Source organism: Gobius niger, assembly GCF_951799975.1.
Source record: "Gobius niger genome assembly, chromosome: 13".
NCBI classification, from domain to species: Eukaryota; Metazoa; Chordata; class Actinopteri; order Gobiiformes; family Gobiidae; genus Gobius; species Gobius niger.
The window spans coordinates 4726504-4748366 of record NC_136864.1 but is presented as its reverse complement, the minus strand read 5'-3'; the positions used below and the strand labels follow the sequence as shown (position 1 = coordinate 4748366).

Below are 21863 nucleotides of genomic sequence, written 5' to 3'. Positions count from 1 at the left end.
AAATAGGCATATTTTACATCAATAAATCATAAGGATTTTTGTCATTTTTCTTGTTCAATCTTAAAAGTATTAACAAAAAAGTAATCTTTTTGTACCATACATTTTCAGGATTTTTTCTCTCATTATGATGTATATCTAGAATCGTAATACCATTTTTAAAAAAGACAAAAATCAGGAAATCTATCCATGTTTATATTTTTAAAAAATAGGGTAGATTTTTGTAAATTTTTTGAGTTAAGAATTTAAAGTGATTTATATTTTTTTATTTTTTTTTCACCAATTGTTTAGCGCATTTACTGGGGTGAGAACATCCATTTCTGCCAGTCCTTATATTTTCCTGCATCAAGCGCCATTTTCAAGTCCGTTTTCTTTTCTCCGTTTCAAACTTCCGCTTCCTGTTTGACCGTGACCGAGAGCGGCGGGCTGCTGTGGCGCATCTTGATCACCGACGTCTCGTTGGGCGAGTCGTACGGCGCGTCGTACGGCGCGTATCCCGCGGCGCGGTAGTGCGACTTGAGTTCGGAGTCCCCCCAGTGCTGCATGCCCAGGACCTGCTTCTCCAACATGGCCTCCAGCTCCACCCCGCCCTGCAGCTGCTCCAGCCGCTCGGCGTGCTCGCTGATGTCGAAGCGCTCGATCTCCTCGTTGGCGCGGTGCATCTCCTCCAGGCCCAGCGCGTTGGAGGCCGGCGACGCCATGCAGTAGCCCTTGAGGTGGAGGCGCAGGCTGCACAGGTGGATGTAGTTGCGGTGGCAGTGCGGGCACTTGTGGGGGCGCTCCCGCGAGTGCAGCCGCTTGTGCAGTTTCAAATGGACGAACTGGGTGAACTTGGCCGGGCACAGCTTGCAGTGGTACGGCTTCTCCCCCGAGTGCAGGCGCAGGTGGGTTTTCAGGTTGCTGGTGCTGCTGAAGCGCTTGTGGCAAACCTGGAAAAACACACAAAAATACAGTTAGAGTCTGAAGCTTTACAGATTGTCACAACACTGTCAAACGCCTAGAATTTTGATTATTCATTCATTCATTCAAGCTTTATTAAGGACACAGAATCCTAGTATTAAAAGTAGCCTTAGATTTGGTGCATCTCAGATTTCTATTGTGGTTACTATGGTAACCGTCAAAAGAAAGGGGAAAAAATCTCCCATTTCTTCCCTATTACTTTAACAAATGTTGAATGAATATATATTTTTCTACCAAATAAAGATACAGAGATATGGAGAGGAGCAAAATGGTTCAACAGCCCATAAATACTTTAAAAAAAACGGACAATGCTAATCCACGAATGCTAACGTTAGCAAAGCGATGCTAACGAGTGCTGTTTTTGCTTCTTCTGAACAATTTGCTGTGAAAAAAACATCCAAATGGAACTGATTTTGGCTTGACTTTATCTTGACTACATTGGTGTGTGATAAATTAGTTTATAGTCCGGCCAGAAAACGACTGAAGAGTGAAAAATTGTTACTTAAGTTATAATATAATTATTGACTTTTCTATTTATCAGTCAAGGAACAAAAGTGAACATGGATTGAAATAACAATCCATTGTCATTCCAAGAGCAACACATCACAATAAGATCATTTTGGCTCAAACACTGGTCATTTACGATTCAAAACCCAGATGCACATGAAACATCTGCAGTGAAATTAAGTTTTATCTTCATCATGTTTTATCTGGAGATGTCTTGCTTTTGTGACTTTAGGCTCGTGCAGTGTTCTGGAGGTCAAGTCAAATCTGCTGAAAGTTAAAATGCATTACGTAGTTCAAGTCCCAGAGCGATAACATTTGAGGCAATACTACGAAGCACAAAAATCAAATTCAGGACATCTATGTGCAGCTTGTATACCCGATGAGGCCTCACGGCGACACTGGGATATTCTGCAACCACTGTGTTTTGGGAAGAGCTCTGAGTTGGTCCATACCTGGCATTCGTGCGGCTTCTCCCCCGTGTGCACCAGGTAATGTTTCTGCAGATGTGCCAGCTGCGTGAAGCCTTTGTTGCACGTCTGGCATTTGAACGGCCTCTCCCCGCTGTGCACTCTCAGATGAACCTGCGACACGGGAGAGATGACACAAGACCGTTAATTGTTGGTGTTACAGGAGGTCGAGTTCAGGCTGTTTTTCTCAGTGGCTTCATCGCCCAGTCCAGGGTACGAGGGAGGTGTCACTGTTATTGACAAAATCAGTATCGAAAGCAGGTACCAAAAATAAATATATCTTTAGAGGCCAAGCTTTGGTGCCTCGTGAATCGAGACACAGCCTTAAAGAAAGTTTCTGGGTTGTTTCAGCTCAAATAAGTGATGCAAATTGAAAAGAAAAAGTCTCTTATGGAACAGATTAACATTGTTCTGTTTCTGTTAATCAAGAAATGTTGGGCAGAATTTTATTTTATTTTTTTAAGCTGCTGACAGGAAGTTACATAGATAGAGGTAAAATTTCCAGAGCAGTCTGACTCATTTCCCATTGACGTAACACTTGGCACAGCGACAATTCAATTTTGAAAAAAATCTAAACTTTCTTTAATTATTCAAAAACTACTTAAACAAATGCTGAATTATGAATATAGTTTCTACTAAATAAAGATACAAAGACATGGAGAGGCGCAAAGTGGGTCAACAGCCCATAAAAACATTTAAAAAACTGAGAATGCTAACATGATGCTACATGTTAGCATCGGGCAAAGGCTGGCAGTTAGCTAGCGCTAGCTACAACTGCCGTTTTTTCACTTCTACAGAACAATCTGATGTGAGAAAATATCCATATGGACCAGATTTACACTTGACTTTATTTGTATGTGATAAATAAGTGAAAAATTGTGTTTCTCTAAAGATTCTATTTCCCCCCTCGGCGAAGCCACGCCCCCTTCTATGACGAGATGCCGTCTGTATCTATGTCACTTCCTGTCGGGGTCCAATAAGGAAGTGAAGCTATAAACATCAGAAAAATTGCTAAACTTAAGAAAGCTGGGTACAATCTTAAGCAGAATCTTAAATATAATCGTGCTAACTGTGTTTTGGCAAAAATTGTGTCTAATTTGTCATATGAGCTTTAAAAGTGAGGCGATTTTAAAGCTCAATTATGGTCACTGTGGTAATTGTCGAACTGCAGATTGTTTTGTCCTAACTTTTGGCGAATATCATAAGACAATCGACGCGAAACCAAAACTGCCTCAAAGTTCGTTGTCTCCAAGGAGTCCCAGAGGTGACAATATGATATTATATTGGTCAGGAGAAAGGCCATAAAAATAATAAGACAAGTTTATGAATCCAATCACTTCCAAATACTGATGAGGTTTGGCGATTTCTAGGACAAACTGTCTTTGTCCCATGGAGTTGTATTGGCAAGTACAGTGCTTAGATTGACTTCCTCCGGCTGTACCTTTTCCGATTGAACTTTCTATAGCATCATTTTCCGACGGCGGATTATTAAAGGGCCCTGTGTCTGTGTTGTTTGTTTTGGATTGGTCTGGTGCCGAGCGTTTTTACGGCGCACCTTCCCTTCAGTGAAGACAGGCCGTACTGTGAGGCGCGGGGCTAATTACAGCCTGCGTCTACCGTACAAAGCGCAGGAATGATAATGAGCCCGTAAATCAGATAACGCTGATAGCCGTGTCTCCTTTCGATACAGGCGGCGCTCACGTGACGGGCCCGGGTTTTATAACGGAGGAGGCTGCGGTTTGAGAGGAGGGGGGGGGGATGAAGATGTTTTGACCTGGTTTATGGTTAATGTCTCTGTAATTACAAGACGTATACACATGATTTAGAAACTGGCACGGCGTACAAAGTCTCCTCTGTCAACGCTAATGAACTCAAGTGGCATGGAAGTGTGAAGTGGTGTTATTATCTCATCACACAGGTGCAAATGGAGGAGATTAAGCCACTTTAATGGTTTTACTATTATATTAGAGCGTATGACATGTACAGTGCCAGAGATGGTACTTTTTACTGCAAATGTAATTACTCTGCACGATTATAGCCTCAAAAAGTTGCATTTTTCTGAGAGACAGAGCTGTATTAAGCTTCCAATTCTAAATAAAGGTCTGGGACACACTTAAACCTCTCTTAAATGCACTCAGTTGAAGGTTTCACTGGACTGACCACTGGTTTGTGGCATCTCCACAGAGAATAAACTTCAATATGCAAAATAGTTTGGACACCCATGATGTAAAGGCTCTGAAGTAAAAAGTAAATTTGGTCACGTTCTAGAGTTTGTCCCCTCCTGGAACCGCCACCTTAATGTGGTGGAGGGGTTTGAGCGCCTGAATGATCCTGGGAGCTCTGTTGTCGGGGGCTTCCTGCCCCTGGTAGGGTCTCCCATGGCAAACAGGTCCCAGGTGATGGATCAGATAAAGAGTGGTTCAGAAACCCCTTATGAGAGACCATAAGGGGGTCTCATAAGGGGAAGCCGTCCTTCTGTGGATCCACCACCTGCAGGAGGCGCCATAAGGGGCTGGTGCAGTCCCATGACCCGGCAACAGACAAGTGGAAGAAAATGGATGGATGGATCTAGAGTGTGCATTCAAAGGCCAAATCCATCCATCTATCCAATTTTCTTCCACTTTATCCAGGACCATATAGTCCCACCAGCGTGTCCTGGGCCTTCCACGAGGTCTTGTCCCAAAAAATGTTTAAGCTTCAAAGTTGGTATTCATACCTCTTGTTTAAACAGACTTGTACTTTCTATCATCAAGAGCACATACTTCAGTACTAAGCAACTTTATTTGGCCGGCAGTATCTGTAATTCCCCTCAAGTAATGAAATTAAGTTCTTTGTCCTCTTCTGCAAATCAGTAACACACAATGATCCAGAAAATCGTTTGTATATATGTCCTGCTTAGAGATCTCTTTCAAAACCAGGTTCAGAATTGTTGTTGTGGGATTGAAGTCTCACCTTGAGGTTTGAGAGCTGTCCGAAGGTCTTGCTGCACACGTTGCACTCGTACTTGATCTTCCCGTTCTGCTTCTTGAGCGGGTACGGCAGCGCCTTGTATCCCGCCGAGCCCACGCCGCGCTTCACTTTGCTCAGGTTCATGGCTTCGTCCGAGTCGCTGCCGCTGGCGCCGCCGGGGCTGGCCAGCATCGCCGAGGTGGGCTTGGTGGCGACGCGCTCGCTCGGGGGCGACGTCCCCGCGGTGGGCGAGCCGCTGGGGGGCGCCATGTGGTAGGGGGAGAGGTGCGAGCCGGCTTTGTCCTTTAGCGAAGTGGCCGCGGAGAAGGCGCTGGTCGGCCCCGGCAGGAGGAAGTCTCTGTGGCCGGGGATGGACGCCGGGTGGAGGGCGGAGGGGAGCAGCGGCGGGAGCAGGCTGCTGTAGAGGGGGTACATCCGGGGGAAAAGTCCGCCGATCGTGGGCACCCCCCCGCCCGGGAGTGGGTAGCTCTGAGGCAAGATGTAGCGCGAATACGGGGAGCTGGACGCCGGGTAGAAGGGGGCGGACATGGGCGCGGAGGGAGGGGAGTACCTGGGGAAAGAGGGGAGGGCGGAGGGGTAGAACGCCCCGGCCGAGGGGCTCCTGTGCGGGCTGACCTCCGGGCTGCTCCGGGCCGACGGGCTGGGCGTGGTGGAGGAGTGGTTCCCGGGGGATCGCGAGTGCATCTGACCCGGTTTGAAGAAGTCGTCCGGGTGCAGAGGCGTGGGGTAGAGCGGGCGCGTGGGCAGGGGGCGGCTGGGCTCCCGCTTAGCGCTGCTGGTGCCGCGGAGGATGGACAGGACGCTGTGCTCGCGTTTGGGCCGGGCCGGGGACAGGTGGGTGGGGGACGCATGGGTGGAGTCTGGCGAGCGCTGCTGTGCCGTGGCCTGATGCTGCTTCACCTCCAGGAGGGACTGCTCTGTGGAGAGAGAGGATACGAGAAGGTGTAAGTTTAAATCAGACGCCCTTCCATCCTCCTATACTCATGTTGTCTGACGTACGATTCTAAATGTCCTTTTTTTTTTTAGCTTTTAACCACATTCTTACCCTAATCAAAAGCATATCTGTGGCAGCTGATCTCCATGGTAACGCAGGACAGTCAGCGCCATGACAGCTTTTCCATAAAGTTGGCAGAACCTGATCAATATCGATCTCTTTAAGTTTGAAATTACATAAATAAACCAGATTGCCTTTAGACCAGCAGCACTTCCATACACACTGAAAGTTTCAAACATTTACATGACATCTTTCAGTCGCCAGTTTGTATTGTGTTATGTTAGACCTATGCTAACCACAGTTGCTAATCATTAGTTAGCATTTTACTTCACAATAAAGCTAGTTTAATTGCTTCAAGATGTCACTTCATTTGTGCTGCACCGTGCACTCGTGTTGTAGTAATTCCTGTTTCCTGCTCCGTATCGGGTTAGATGAGCAGTTTGCAGCTTTGTGATTTCAATTCAAGTTCAGTTTGACATTATTTGCTTTAGAAACGCTGTACGAGATTTTGGCAGGTGGTGTTTTGTAGCGTGACTCACACAAAAAAAACAATGTTATGTAATTTACGCATTACTACCGGTAATGTAATTTTAGTTGCCTCTTCTGTTATGGCACAAAACCTTCCTCAAAGGTTTTTAAGCTCATAATCCATCGCTGAACCTGTTCTGCTCTCAAAGTGCGTTCATCGATTGGATAGCATGTTGTTAGCAAAGAGTAAAAGCTTGTTTCAACAGTTTTATAGCATATTATTCCCACTAAATTCTGACCAGCTAAATCTCTCACTGCTCAATGTCTCTTTAATGACAGAACAATAAGAGAAGAACCCAAAAGCAGTTTTCAAGCCTCTGTATTAAGATTAGGGTGACCAGATGTTTCAACTTAAAAACTGGACCAAAAACGTATTTTTCAAGAAAGGTGTGTTGGCTGTAGTGGCCAAAAGGTGGGACAGAGATTGAGAAAAAGTGGGACATATCAATGGTTTTGGAGAAATCTATTGGGAAGTGGGACAAAGAACTTAAAACTGGGACTGTCCAGGGTAAACTGGGACATCTGGTCACCCTAATTAAAAAGCCCAATTAGATATGTTGCTCAAAATCTCTTTTAAAACGTAAAATAACAATGACGGAAGATCCAAAAACAGTTTTCAAGCCTCTGTATTAAGATTAGGGTGACCAGATGTTTCAACTTAAAAACAGGACCAAAAAGGTGTGTTATGTTGGCGATAGTGGACAAAATCCGGGACAGCTGGGACAGAGACTGAGAAAAAGTGGGACAAATCAATGGTTTTGGAGAAATCTATTGGGAAGTGGGACAAAGAACTTAAAACTGGGACTGTAAACTGGGACATCTGGTCACCCTAATTAAGACACAATAATCCCAATTAGATATGTTTCCCCAAGTCGTCCAACCACAACCTGTACTTTCTACTCCATGTGACCTCCCGGTAAACCCCGGCCCCCGAGCTTTTAAAGGAGGCCATTTAGCAGGCGAGATGTCCCGCTCCTTGACGTCTCGGCGCTTTTAGCCCCGTCGCGCCCTAAGCCTGCCTCCTAATCTGCGCTTTCATCACGAGGAAGAGCGCAGAGGTGCGAGTGAGGGAAGGGAGGAAGCGTCTCGTCTGACCCTTGACCCTTTCCGAAACAATAAGAGAGAGCGGGGATGCTAGCGCGCTAAAGGAGCTAGCGAAAGGTGGGAGAGTCGACAAATCAGGCAGAGACGTTATCAGCGGCGCCTGGAGTGAGGAGGGGAGTTCGAGCTTACAAACTGGCAAAATTTATGGGTGGCTTTAAGGGACGTCCGCTTGATAAAGTCTGACGAAAGATGGGGAACTTTGTGTAGAAATTTTGGAGGCTTTCTGACCCCCACAATCATCTAAGTTAGACATTTCCTCAGCCGGAGAGATATCAGTGTGAAGCTCTTGCTTTAGATCACTGAGATGGATATGAGTTTTCTGTCATTGTATGTTTTCATAGGCTTTTAAAAATAATTCAGTGTGTAAAAATAACCAAAATTGCTGGTATATTCAACACCAAAGATTTTCCAAGGGGTATTTTGGATACATTAAATTTTGCCTTATTAAAAGTGGTTCAAAGCTCAATACATCAGGCTAGGAAGAAAGAGGAAAATCTTAAAAAATATTGTTGGAATTAAGATTTACGTCTGTACGTGCTTCTCCAGTGGAGATGTTATGAATGTAGTGAAAACCTCATATAGAAAACAGTACAATACTGTTCTGAAGATATTGCAAATTGACAATATCGGGTCAAGAAAATCAAGAAATGTGTGAAAAATGGGGGATAATATTGAGGAAAATAATGGGAAGAATTGGGAGAAATTGTGGCACAAAAAAGAAAAAAAAATTGGAGAAAAAAAAGGAAAAATGGGACAAATATTTAGAAAAAATAATGAAAAAATATGGTGAAACTATAGGGGAAATATTTGTAATAAAAATGAGGGGAAAAATTGGGAAGAAATTGGAGAAAAGGGATCAAAACTGTGTTCTATTCATTTACTTTTTTTGCATGCCTGCTTTCGATACTTTCCTTTCAGTAGTCCCTACCTAAACTTTTTATTTCCGATACCACACTGATATCGTTTAAAGGCACCCAGCCCTACTGGCCTTAAACCGGGGCTGATCCAGGAACTAGACCGAGGACTAAACCGCTCCTCAAACTATAAGCCACTGTCTCCAGCGGGAACCTTCTGAACTCCTGATTCCATTCATTAATAGAGACACTGAACAGCGCGCTTTGTGCCCGGGGCGGCTGTCACGGCTCACTTCCTGCACCCCCCCCCCCCCCCCCCTCCCTCCCCCGTTGGCCGTTCGTCAAAGTGTCGCCCTAATTGGCCCACTGAGTTACTGATGGCTTGTTTTAACTTCATGACCCGCGCGCTTTATCTCTGACAGCGGCCATTCGGGACGCTGCGCCTTTAAGAGGGATCCAGAGAGAGGGATGGGGCACAACTGGGGGCGGTGCCAAATTTGATGCTGGTTCGATTTCTGGCAAAGTGTCCTTGGGCAAGACACTTCACCTGCATTAGCAAAGTAGATATAGCAGAAGAAATTGTAGTTAGAGCAGTAGTAGTAGTAGTCACTGCAGTAGAAACAGTTGTAATAGTACTGTAATATCATAATGGCAGTAGTAGGTGCAGATGTAGCTGTAGTAACAATAGCAGGAGTACTAGTAGTAGTAGTAGGAGTCAGGTGGTAGAAGTTATAGTAGTATTACTCTGAGGCAGGCCCCCACACGCTGCTGCTGACCCATACGTCACAGCTACATCCGCCCAGTGTAAACATCCAGGTTATCAATTAGCTTCCTCCTCTCCTTCCCCCCTCCCTCTCTCTCCCTCCTCTCCCTCTCTCTCCCTCCTCTCTCCCTCCCTCCCTCTCTCTCCTCCTCTGCCTCTTCCAGAAAACAAACAGGGCGACCATTTTGGAGATATCAATCTGTCAACGCGGCCCCTCTGCCAGGAAGTTCAAGTCGTCAACATCCCAAAGGGGGGAGGGCTGGGGGGAACCGGGCTTTAGCAAAGTAACGAGGCAGCGGTTAGTGCTTCACAGCAAGAAGGTCCCGGGTTCGATTCCCACCTGGACGGGGCCTGTCTGTGTGGAGTTTGCATGTTCTCCCCGTGTCTGTGAGGTTTCCTCCGGGTACTCCTTACTTTAAGTGTTTGTAAACTGTAATGCGAGATCCAGCGGGGTGGTTATTTGTGCAGAACTTTTGAATCCTATAATTCAAGCTCTGGTCTCTTGTAGTAAAGGCTCTGCCTGGTTCACTGTGTGGATGCACTGGAGATTAAGGCTTTATTCAGATCGTATCACAACATGTACTTGAACTACTCCAGTACCCTGAGATTATTCAGCATAATAAAACCTCTATTGTGTGCATCTACTATATCGGCCTATTTATACTGTATGTATTCATGTACACACATTGTATTTCATTCACCTCATTCTTTTTACTTTTTGTTCTATGGACCATGTCCTCAATAAAGTCTTGAATGAATGAAAAAAAGAGAAATTTGTTCCCTGCTTCATTGTGAATAAAAACATCAGGTACAGGGCCTTTAACCGCGCAGCCTCATGCCATATATCAGTCTCCTGAAATGGGCGATCGCAGAAAAACAATATATTGAACAATTGCCTGAACAAAAGCCAATGAGAACGTCTCCAAACGTAAACATCCTGACGGTTTACGGCGGATGATGAAAGGCTCGGTCAGTCGCGCTCGCGGACAATGCCCCTGAATGGGATTGGAGGGTTCCAGGTGAGACCGGGGGCTAATTACAGCCAGGGCGACTCCATCGGGTCCTCGCGCATGGCCCGGGGTCCCTCCTGAGCCCCCCTGTGCCCCCACCCAAAGGCGCCCCGTGGTGTGTGTGTATACAGCACTGGGCTTTTATCAATGGGCTCTGTCACTGAGGCCCAGGGGCCGCTGCCCCGGACCTGCCCCGGCCTCGTGTACCTGCTGCCCCCCTCAGCTCCATCAGGTGCTGATTAAGAGATGGTGGCTCTAGTACAATAGTAGTAATAGTAGTAATAGTAGTAGTTATACGTTATTTAACAAGAAAAAGACAAGGCACATATTCAGCTCTGTGCTGTTGACATTAGTCTGCAGTTTTAGTCCGGCCCCTTGAAGGAGAATGTGGACTGTCTGAAACTTTGCATTGGAATAGTTGTTGTTGTAGTAGTAGTAGATCGAGTAATACCCGTAGTACGAGGTGATAGTATTTGTAGTGGTCCGGTCCCTCTCGTGCGGCTGCAGACATTATTAATCCCTGTCGTCCTGTCTCCTCTTTAACAATGTTTTGAGCGCTGTGTCTCCTTCCTCCCGGCCCCGGCTGCTCTGTCATTATCTCAAAAGTACACACAAAAGTACACGCAAACTACTACATGCCGCGTCGCCGGGCTTTCATCTGGCAGTACCATCGCGCAGTGACAGTCATTAACAGGAGAGTGGTGGTGGTGGTGGTGAGGGGGGGGGGTATGTAAGTCCAAATACCCCCAAAGTGCCCCCCCCCCCCCCCCCCGCCCCCGTCCCTCGGGCTTTTAACATGAAAGGCGGCAGTAAAAAGCTCCAGCCACAGACAGTCGGTGCGCTCTTAAAGCCAGCGCCAGGTAAACAAAACTGACAAACGTGAGGAGAGATGAGGAAGTGTGTGCAGAGGATGCGAGGAAGAGTATCGGTGCTGCAAATAAACCGGACCCGGGGAGAAAGGAGAGGGAAGGGCTCGAAGGGTTGGTCGAGTAAAAGTTATACAAGTTACTACAAATCTGGTCCGGGATTAAAGAAGGAAAGGGGCTTCTATTGTGTGAAACTTTAAAGAATGTATTGTATCGCAGTATCTGAAGATGTGTTTTGTTTCATCCATGCATGTGTGGTGTCAAAAGGTGGCGCTCTTCTGTGTTTTTAACATCCAAGCAGCTTCGCAGGACTCGTTCTTACGGTGCAAGCGCTCAGTTTACCTCCCATGCAAAGTACGTCTTACTAATTGCTGGCATAAACTCTCTTAAGTTTCACCCAAATCTAAAAGCGTCTTGAATAAAGTGAGAAAAAAAGCAACAAAAGTGCGACATTAGAAAGTGATGAAAATGTGTGACTAAAATAAGACAAAAAAGCCTTTTAGAACTGACAAAAAAGAGACGAAAACATGACAAAAATGCATTAAAAATGTGACTAAAAAGTGTCTATAATGTGACAAAAAGGTCTTAGCTTTCAAATGAGGGCGGGTCCGGCAAATATGCAAGAAAAAAACATTAAAAACTCTTATAAGTAACCAAACTCAACGGAGAGTTGCTCCTACTTATTTCTCAGACACATTAGCCAAAAATGCCGCACCTTCTGCTGAAAAAGTAATATTTACTTAAGTCACTACTTCCAGGGTTAGCGTAGCTGCTGCGCCGTTAGCATTTTTCTCCGCTAACCCCGATGTAGCGATTTTGGTAAATATTACTTTTATAGCAGTAGGTGCAGCATTTTTGGCTAATGGATCTGATAAATAAGTCTGTTCAGTAACTCTCTGTTGAGTTTCAGAAATATTGATTGTGGTATTAAAGAGTTTTTTGTAGTTTCTCGCACATCTGCGAACCCGGAAGTAGAGAAGCTTTTAGATTTGGATAAAACTGAACTGGAGAAAATGCGCTCGGTTAAGGCGGGGGTTCAGAGGTTCATTTATTAACTTTTTGTAGCAGTTAAAATGATTTGGACATAATAGTGGAGATGCACACATTTTCATTCTAAAAGGAACCCTAAAATTAGCCGCCCGTAGTTGTGGAAAGACTTACTGAGCTTGTGCATCATCATCTCTCCCGACGGCGGGTAGTGCAGCCGGGCGGCGAAGTCCCGGCAGTACCAGACCAGCAGCTCGGACCCGGCGGGCACGGATCTGGTGGTGTAGAAGTAGACGTCCATGCCGTTCTGACAGGCGGCCATGTTCTGGTCCGCGGCGCAGTGGGCGGGGTTCACGTAGCGCATCCAGTTCGACCGCGACTCGTCCAGACCGTCGACGAAGTGGTGCAGCTCGTCGTCCTCGTAAATCTGATCACGGAGAGAGAGAATGTGGGGTTTACATTGACGGAAGTTAGCTTAGATGTGGTGGCTATGCTAAAGCTAAGTGAGTACAAGCTTCATTGTTTTGGTTAGAAAGTGTAATCATAATCAAACTATAGCAAAAAAGCTGTAAAAGCCCTCATTTATGAACAGAAAACCACCCTTCATATTAGCGGCTAAACTGCAATGCTATGCTAACTTCCTCCCGTCTTTTCCCGATGCTACGCTAACTTCCTCCCGTCTTTTCCCGCTCTTTTCCTCACTCATCACACCGCCGGCTGTTTACAGGAAGCCCCCTCTCTCTCGCCGGGGCTATTCGTGTCTCAGCGACATCACTTCCTGTTGGACGCGCTTCCCGGATGATGTCACAGGAAGTGCTCCCCCGGATCTCCCGCTGAACGCTGGGATTCGGGCCAAACGCATCTAGCTCGTTGTTTACAAATGGAAACACAGGGGTTTCGGCGGCGGTTTCCCTTACCCTCCAGAAGTATTTGCGGTTGGCGTCTTTGGGCACGCTGTCCACCGTGTAGACCTCGCCCACCAACGGCCCGAAGCGCGTGCCTTTGGGGATGTACTCGCGGCTGCAGACTCCGATCACCTGCAAAACACATGCATTTGGTCACTCGATGAGCATTATTATTTTATTTCTCTTTGGTGCTTCTTCATCCATGCACTTTGATTTGTATATCTGAATTTTGACCATTCAGACCTGTTTAAAGAAGTCCTTCAGTGTTATTTACGGCACCATTGATGTGTTAGCAGACAGTTAGCAAAGAAAAATTTCCCAGTGCTGCCTGCAGACAAGGCCGGATTTATGCAGGGGCTTACAAGGGCTAAGCCCAGGGGCCCAGCAGGCTGAGGGGCCCATGGGCATAAGGAGAAAAGAAGAGACTCCCTCACATGTAAGGCTTAATCAGGTGACTTTGTACCTGAGACTAAACCAGGAATAAACCAGGACTAAACTTGGTCTAAACAAGGTCTGAGCCATTTTCATTGAGTTGAAACTGAGAAAAAATATGTACCTATTGGTCAGGTAAAATTCATGAGAATGCACGATATTGCACCATTAAAATAAAAAAGTATCTGTGGGAGGACCCCCAGACCCCCCTTTTAAATATGTCCCCCCACAAGTCTGGCAGTAGCAACGGTTCTTCTGTCATTATGTTTTTTCCCCCCACAAATTTGTCATATTTTTAAATATTACTGTTTAAATGTTTAAGAAAAAAACAAAACATTAATTTATCTTTTCATTGTAGAGAGAGAGAGAGAGAGAGAGAGAGAGAGAGAGAAACCCGACAGACAGACATACAGTATATGGGGGGCCCTGAAATAACTTTAGCCCCGGGGCCTATTTTGCCTAAATCCGGCCCTGCCTGCAGAGGGCGCTCCAGGCCAGTTTGAAATCCTGACCAACACATTCCTCACTCCTAACATGTTCTTCAATGTCAGATGAGATTAAAATGATGTTTATGAGCAACAATTACACATTATACGTCCACAAATATAGTTTGTCTTTCTCCCATTCGGCATTGCCCAAATCTAAAAGCTTCTTGAAGGCCTCATTTGAAAGCTAAGACCTACAAACTGATCTAAACCTTTTTGGGTCACGTTTTTGACACATTTTTGTTGCATTTTCCTCACATTTTTGTTGCCTTTTTCATTATTTTTCATTGTATTTTTATTGCTTTTGTGTCGTGTCTTTATCGCTTTTTTGTCACTTTTTGAACATGTTATTGCTACTTTTTCTGCACATTTTTGGTGCTTGCAAACTTTTTGTTCACAGCCTAGTCCAGTGAAAGTCCTCATTTGAAAGCTAAGACCTTGCAGTTTCTGAAAATAGGTGTATGATCTGTCTCTCGGTGATTTAAAGTTATGTTTCTTATAAATCAGTCTTAATCCCAGAGCCACGGATCCAAACGCTGATCACCATCGGCCGGCTCACACCTCTGCGCTTCCACTCCTCACTCACTTGCAGATACCGACGGTTTATCTCGCACGTTCCGACTGTCCGAGCGTCCTGTTCGTATCTTGACGAGAAAATCTATTCTTGCTTCAATGTTTGCAGAAAGATTAAAAACGTTAGAACTCAAACTTTTAACCCCAGAGTCAGGCTCAGTTCATGCCCCCGTGTAAATCCAGAATCCAATACAGTCCGATGAGATTCGAGAGATTTCAGTCCTGGTTTTAGAGCGGTCTTATTTGGCTTCTCAATTTAAACTTTTACCATTTTTGACCAAATTCATTCCTCACTCTCCAGTTTTACCCAAATCTAAAAGCTTCTTTGCCCTCGAGAGGTTACAGCCTTTAGGCTTCATTTGAAAGAGAAGGCCTGGAAAACTCACCAAAGTTTTTCATCATCACATTTCAGTCGTTGTTGTTGCGTTTTTATCATGCTTTCATTGCTAGAAGCTTAGATTCGTATTGTGGGACTTTCAAATACACTGGCCTACAGGCTGTAAGCTCCAGTCGAGAAGCTTCTAGATTTGGGTAAAGCCGAGGCGGTGCTTAAAGGGATATTTCAGGATTTTTGACATAGGGCCTCATTTCCTAGTTATCCAGAGTGTTGCTGATTTCTGGAGATATTTGTTTTTTGTAATTCATGCAGTTCTTATGTTTGAAGAGTTAGGTGGCGCTAGGCTAGTGCTACGCTAGCACATTCCTATGGTATCAGCTAGCCTGCATTAAAAACAGTCCGACACACTCCACAGTGCACCAGAAATCTGCAACACTCTGGATAACTAGGAAATGAGGCCCTATGTCAAAAATCCTGAAATATCCCTTTAAGAGGTTAATGCTGTGCCGGGACCAACAGCATCTACTTTTTTTCCGTACCTTCAGCACTGGTTTCATAAACTTTCTTTCGACATTATACTCGTTTAACGCAGCCCTGATCTAGACATCAGCATCTTTTGTTATTCGCGTTATTTGCCAAAATCAATGCCGTCCTCCGTTTGAACTTTCCCCGTTTTGACCAAATCAACTCGTGTCTGATCTTCTCCAGTTCAGCCCGAGTTCATCCCACGAGAGGGGTCAAAAAGCCTGTCGCCCTCCGCCCGACCTGCGCCGCGTGATCGTAGAGCAGAAAAGAGAATCCCAGGTGTTTTTAAAATGTGCTGCGTCACGTTTTTTAGCTCGAGGGCACGTTTTTTGTTTTTTTTTACTATGCCACCCGGTCTCCGCGGATACCATGAGCGCGTTCTGAGTCAGGCCAGTGACTAAACTCAACCTGATTACAACGTATGGGAGCCGGGCCCGGTGACTAACGCCGGAGTCCCAGATCTCCGTCTGGAATCTGAGTGCGAGCTTCACAAATTGGTTCCGTCCCGCGAGTCGCCGACGCTTTCTCCGAGCAGAGCCTTTTTTACCCGGGCCGCGTCATCGGTGACGTCAGGAGGCAGGAAGTCAGCGGCAGGAGACGGGACGCTGGGCTTAGGGCAGGTATCTGGCAACGCTGTGTGTGTGAATGGTGCCAAAATCAAGGCCTTAAATGGCATCAAATGGGATTAAAATCTGAATTCATTGGAAAATTATGACATTTCTCATCATTTTATACACAGTTTATCGAAAATACCAAAATTATGGTTAACAGTGGCTTAACCCTTGAGATTCTTCATCAATATTATTTCAATGTGACCAATTATACTAAGAATATTCTGTGTTGTCTCTCAAAAATCAAACCTTTTACTGGAAATCATAATTAACCTCTTAACCCCCGCCTTCACCAAGTGCATTTTCTCTAATCTTTGTATTAGCTTTACCCAAATCTAAAAGGTGGTAAACCTATAGGCCAGTGCAAAGCCTCATTTGAAATCTAAGACCTACACAGCTCATCTTAATGGATCATCTTTCTCCTGGCTTGTTTTTGTTACATTTTCATCACTTTTTGTCACCTTCTCGTTGCATTTTCTTCATACATTTTGGTCACATGTTCATCCCTATTTTTTGACATTTTTCAAATTGTGTCATTTTTTCATTGTGTCACTTTTCTGTTGCTTTTTGTTGCATTTTCATCCTCGTTTCTGTTTCCCTTTTTTTTTTTTGCTATTTTGATGCGTTTTCAAGACGTTTTTAGATTTGGAGAAGTGGTAAAAACTAGCTTTTCTTGAAAGTAATTCCAAGTAATCTGTGTGCTTAAAGTTGCTGAAGTCCCCGTACCCAAGCCCGTGGGAACCCGGGGTGCTGAGGGCGCTGCAGCAGCCCCTAGTGGGCACTTTACGCATTGCAAGCAATATCGATAAACAGGAAATAAGCACAGAAAAAAACACATTTTGGGGGACAATCTCTTCCTTCAGCACCCCTTAACTAAAATATCTCTGCCCATACGCCCTTGTGATCGGACGCCGTAGGATGAACTCGGTCCAATTCTCTTTCCCCTGTTTGATGAAATGTTAGTAAATCTTAAGAGCTGCATTTGTGGCATTAAACATAGCATTTGGGCATTGAAAATAGCATTAAATTTGACTTGATTCTGCCTGTATAAACCATGTACCAATAAGACAGCAGAAACAAAATAACCAGTAGTTTCACTTCCTGGTTTTAAGCCCCTCCCACACACTTTGTCTTGCTCCCCTTCACTATGCAGCAGTTTCAATAAAGCGAGAAACAAAGTCTGTGCTGCTCTTTTAATTCGCGACAAAAGGATTACGTTAAAGCTAAAGATTGAGAGAAGATTTGAAAACTACTCAAAGATGCGCGAGTGGGTGGAAACACAGCTCCAGACCCCGTGCAGAACAACGGACTCCTCTCTACCTCTTTGCTGTCCGCTCTGTGCTTGAACATCAGATTCCGGGGCAGCGTGGCTTCGGCCCGCGTCGCCGCCGCCGTGGCCTCCGACCCCACGGCCGTATCCTTGACGACGTAGGTGCACCTCTCCTCGAAGTCGGCCTCGCTCCAGCGCGTCATGTCGGCCGCCTTGGACCGGCCGCCCTCCCGCTTCTCCTCTTCCTCCACCTCCTCCACGTCCAGCTCCGCGTCGCTGTCCGTCATGGGCTCGTCGCTGAAGCCGACGCCGTTCGCCGCCTCCATCTTGTCGTCCTGCTCCATGGTGTGCGCCCCCTCACTGGTCAACATGGCCGCGCTATGAGAGGTCGCCTACGGAGGAAGGGGAGAAAACCTTTTAGTTCAAGGACATACTGTGTATTGTTACATGTTTTCAATCGAGACAAGCTTAATCATTGGTTGTGATCCAAACTCATTTCTAGCTTCACCAATGCATTCCTGCAATCCTCATTTATTGCATATATGACATTTTGAGAGAAAGAAAGAAATACGACTCCTTTTATATTTTTATTTTTTATGTTAATTAGACTGGTTATTCAAGTGAACTAGCTCTAAGCTCCTCCCACCGCCCCTCACGTTGCTCCCCTTCGCTATGCAGCTGTTTCAATGACGAGATCTTTTGGCTGCCGTGAACTATGGCCGGTGTTTTCACTTCCCAATGAGAGGATTATGCTCAGCAAGAAATCGAGAGGTGAGGAAAGCACATAGGAGCTGTTTGGGAGCTGCACTGTTAAGAATATCCACTGGAGATGATTCAGAAATGATTCAGAGATTACTCAAAGATGCGCAAATGGGTCGATAAACAGCTCCAGGTTTGTTTTTGACGAGTGAACAACATTGTAACACGGCAAAACTATCTTGAGATTAAGATTGTGCATAATAACTCCCCTTTAAGAACATTTTTACTAATGTTTTGTTTCCAAACTACGGCTCCGTGGGCCAAATGCGGCCCGCGGCCCACTTTTAATTGGCCCACAGCAAATTCACATTTTCTTTTTCTTTTCTTTTTTGGCCTTAATTGAATATATATAAAATAAATGAAAATCTATTAGTAGAAAACTTTAAGCATATTTAATTAAAAAAGCATAGTTAATTTGCTAACTTTAATACAATAGAGGTGACGTTTTATATCTGACCTCTACTGAGTGCGGCCCAGTTGTTTGTATATTTTTCTGTATGTGGCCCTCAGTGTTTCTCCCACAAGAGCCAGGATGTTACGACGGATGCACTTTCTGTCACAACACTGCAGCGAGTTTCTTGAGGATGAATTGAATCACACGTAAACACAGCAGACATCCTGGTACTTTGGCGAACGCTTAGCCCAAAAACAAAATCAACGCTATTTGCTTTACCAACATCAAATTGCCCGCCCCCGGCTTTAATTCGACTTTCACTCACACGACGCTGTATCAGTAGAAGGAAGGAAGCCAGGAAGGAAGGGCCTGTTTACTCAAGGCATGAATGAAATGACCGAACCGCTGCTGCTTTTCTGCCAAAACATCCTATTGTTCCATCGCAAAGGACAAATTTACCACTTGAAAATGTCTTCTTAAAAACACATTTCTGCATTTTTGTATCAAGCCTATTGTTGCTTTGTATCAAGAGCTTCCGAGTTCAGGCCCAAAAAATCACTCTTATTGATAATAAAGCTTGACCTGGTGCTTCTCAAACTGAATACCAGCACAAGGCCTGGATTAGGATTAAATCTAAGGCCTAAATTGGACAGAGTGATGTTTAAATTAGGTGTAAACCGTGGCTAAAATAGGAAAACACCGGACTTTAACGCATGAAAGCATAAATGAAAGTAAAATGACGACACAACACAGTGAAAAACAATCTGGACAGTACCTTTTTTTCCCTGATGTTTTGTCACTACTGGAAATGATCTAAATGAACCTAAACAAACCCGTCATTCTTTCCCCAAAGTATAGCCTCTTCGGTATCAGGTTTCCGATTGCTTTGCCGTCACCGTGTCAAGACTCTTCTCCTCTGGGCGAATCCCACTGATGATAACGCGCGTTTAACCCCCCCCCCCCCCCCCCCAACCACCCTCCTCCCCTCCCTTCGTTTCCTCATTTCATCCCCGCGCGCGCTGTGGGATTTCGAAGGCGCAGGAAGGAAACCGCGTCTGTCTCAACGAAGCGGCTAAATTTAGACCAGAAAAAACGTGAAGCGGCGCAATAACGCGCGAGGGAGAAGTCTGTCCCCCCCCAAAAAAAAAAACAATATCAAAGGCAGAAAGGTCCGAGCGCGATCAAAGGGGTTTAGAGCTGACAAATTAAAACATGTCTTTGTAAAAAAATAATAATAATAATAATAATAATGCAAAACCAATAAATAGACACGATTTTTGTGGAACGCGTAATTTAAAAAAGTGTCGCGTGGATTCGTTTTGATCTCGCATCGTCTTGTAGTAACACATTTGGCAACGTTTTTTTTTTTTTCTTTCTTCCTTGTAAAGTCAAAATGCGCACGTGACAAAAGCATTTAACAAAGGGAATTGGTTTATGATCATGACAAATAGCAATTACGCATCATGGCACGTAGCTCAAGGCGCAGAAAAGCCGAACGATGTTTTAGAAAAAGCTTTAGTTCTACGAATAGGCAAACAACTCAAGCGCATTTTTTGATATATTTAAATAAAAATAGCAAGGCCGTGACACTGACACATGTTACAACAATGTACGCCGACAGTAATTCGTAAACGACCACGAAAAGCAGCGATTACGCGTCACATCGCAACAAATAGATATGACCGTATTAAAATATAAAACAGACTAAGGCCTATGTGTGATAATAAATATGGACAGAACGGGGGGGAGAAAGAGTGACGTTCATGGCTGGAGAATTGAACAGTTGAAGCGGATCTTCTAAAGGCTGAAAACGGACGCGAAGGAAAGGCTCGTGTCTCCGCAGCTGCACGAGCGAAAACTTCAAACTGAAACCAAGAAACGCGGCCGAACTCTCGCTCCCGCCCGTTGTTCCCGTCTCTGCGTGCGAGAGAGCGTTCAGGCACGAAAACAATGCGTTCGTTTATGTTTCTTACGAATGACACGGGGAGTGACAGTTTTTTTTTTCTTTATTGGAGGGGAGAAGTTTGGGTTCAGCGGAGAGACGGGAGCAGGCGAGGCCACGCGCTGCCTGCGATAATAAACGAGCGGCTCAAATATTAAAAAAGAGGAGAGGAATTAAAAAGATTTACCTGGAAATGCATCGACTGGTGTTTGAATTTTCTGCTTTAAACCTTCACGAACCCAAGTGTTGTTTAACTGTCAATTTGTGGCTTTGACAAGTGGGGACTTGGGAGCGTTCGTTAAACCTGGGCCTAATTATTACTATTATATGTCAAACAAAACGCACAGAAATAAAGTGGATTTGTTTCCACTTTAGATGAAAAGCTGCTCAGTGAGTTTGGATCAAATGGGATTTTTGATACTTTACGCATCAATAAAGTCTGGCTTATGTTTCAAAATCACATTAATTTCCTTTCACGAGCTTTAATACGAAAACATATCCACGACTGAACATTTAAGTAGAAGAAACAGGCCCTTCATGATGACGACTTTGAACGACTTTATAGACTGATTTTGTAGACTATGAGCAAGGAAAGTTTGGACTAAGAACTGTTCTATGTGTCTTAGAACAGTTGTTAATTCTGTGCATTTTTTATTGCGATTTCTGTGATTATTAACACCATGTTGATTTAATGCGTAATACGTGATAAAACACATGAGAAAAAACACAGCTGTATAAATTCCAGGTTGAACTTTCTGCCACAAATCGCTTTAAAGTCCGACTTTGTGACTTTTACGCACCACAAAGTGTCATCAACACACAAAGATGCAAGCAGGGAAACACGAAGTTGAACTCCTACTCCTTCAAATCCAGATTTGCTGCTATAGAATAAAGTTGAAAACCGCTTTAATCCGCTTTAAAAAAGTCAGTTTCTGGACTCACCGTTTGGTCCCATCCACACATAGGGGCAGCGTGTCCAGAAAAACGAGGGGACAGGTGCACTTCTGGGCTTATGGTATCTCCCGTCCCGTCCCGTGTTGCGTGCGTAATTCCGTGGAGAGACAGACAGAGAGGGAGAGAGTGCGCGTGTGGTCCGAGCCGAGCGCAGCGCCGGAGCTGAATGAAGCGAAGTGACACAGCGGCTCGGGCTAAAACACGAACGGCCGCCCACTGCTCGCTCCGCTCCGCTCGTAACGCGAGGCCACGCCCTCTGACTTTACTCCACCAGGGTTCGCCCCGCCCCTCCCCTCCACGAGAGAGGAGGGCGAGGGAGGGGGTGACGCACAGGATGGTGTCAAAAGTAAACGAATGGAGGCCACACGCAGCAGCGCAGCCAGAGGAGAGGAGGGAGTGCAGGAGCTGGAAGTCATGCAGTGGCTCATGGACTTTACATCATTGTACTCACCCAGAATACATTTACTCAAGTACTGAAGGAACTTTTATGGAGAGGTTGTGTCACTGTAAGGATCTGTTTGTCACATCTCCCCCCAGAGACCAGCGCAGCAGCCCCCACGAGGCACTGCAGGGAAAAGAAAAGTGGTATCAGTTTGTAAAGTTTTGCTGTAGGATTTACATGTGGAAGTAATACAGCAAATGTTCCGTCCTTTTATGATTTCAAATAAA

At 45.1% G+C, this 21863-nt stretch overlaps 1 protein-coding gene across 1 annotated transcript; it reads right to left on the bottom strand.

Annotated features, from left to right (window-relative positions):
- Positions 1 to 216: 216 nt before the first annotated feature.
- On the bottom strand, positions 217 to 21311 carry prdm1a (PR domain containing 1a, with ZNF domain). Its single transcript, XM_079569397.1, has 7 exons — positions 21183 to 21311; positions 17196 to 17537; positions 12925 to 13044; positions 12182 to 12434; positions 4884 to 5818; positions 1917 to 2045; positions 217 to 926 (listed from the first exon to the last, which is right to left on the bottom strand). The coding sequence occupies exons 1-7, from the start codon at positions 21201 to 21203 to the stop codon at positions 381 to 383; spliced, it is 2346 nt and encodes a 781-aa protein (XP_079425523.1). The 5' UTR covers positions 21204 to 21311; the 3' UTR covers positions 217 to 380.
- Between the last annotated feature and the right edge of the window lie 552 nt (positions 21312 to 21863).

Bases quoted from the DNA above. Each gene is read 5' to 3' on its own strand.
- prdm1a (XM_079569397.1), bottom strand. From the start codon at position 21,203: ATGTGTGGATGGGACCAAACG. The intron at 2,046-4,883 runs GTGAGACTTCAA...CCCGTGTCGCAG, and splicing joins GACAGCTCTCAAACCTCAAG to GTTCATCTGAGAGTGCACAG. The intron at 927-1,916 runs GTATGGACCAAC...GTGTTTTTCCAG, and splicing joins AGAAGCCGCACGAATGCCAG to GTTTGCCACAAGCGCTTCAG.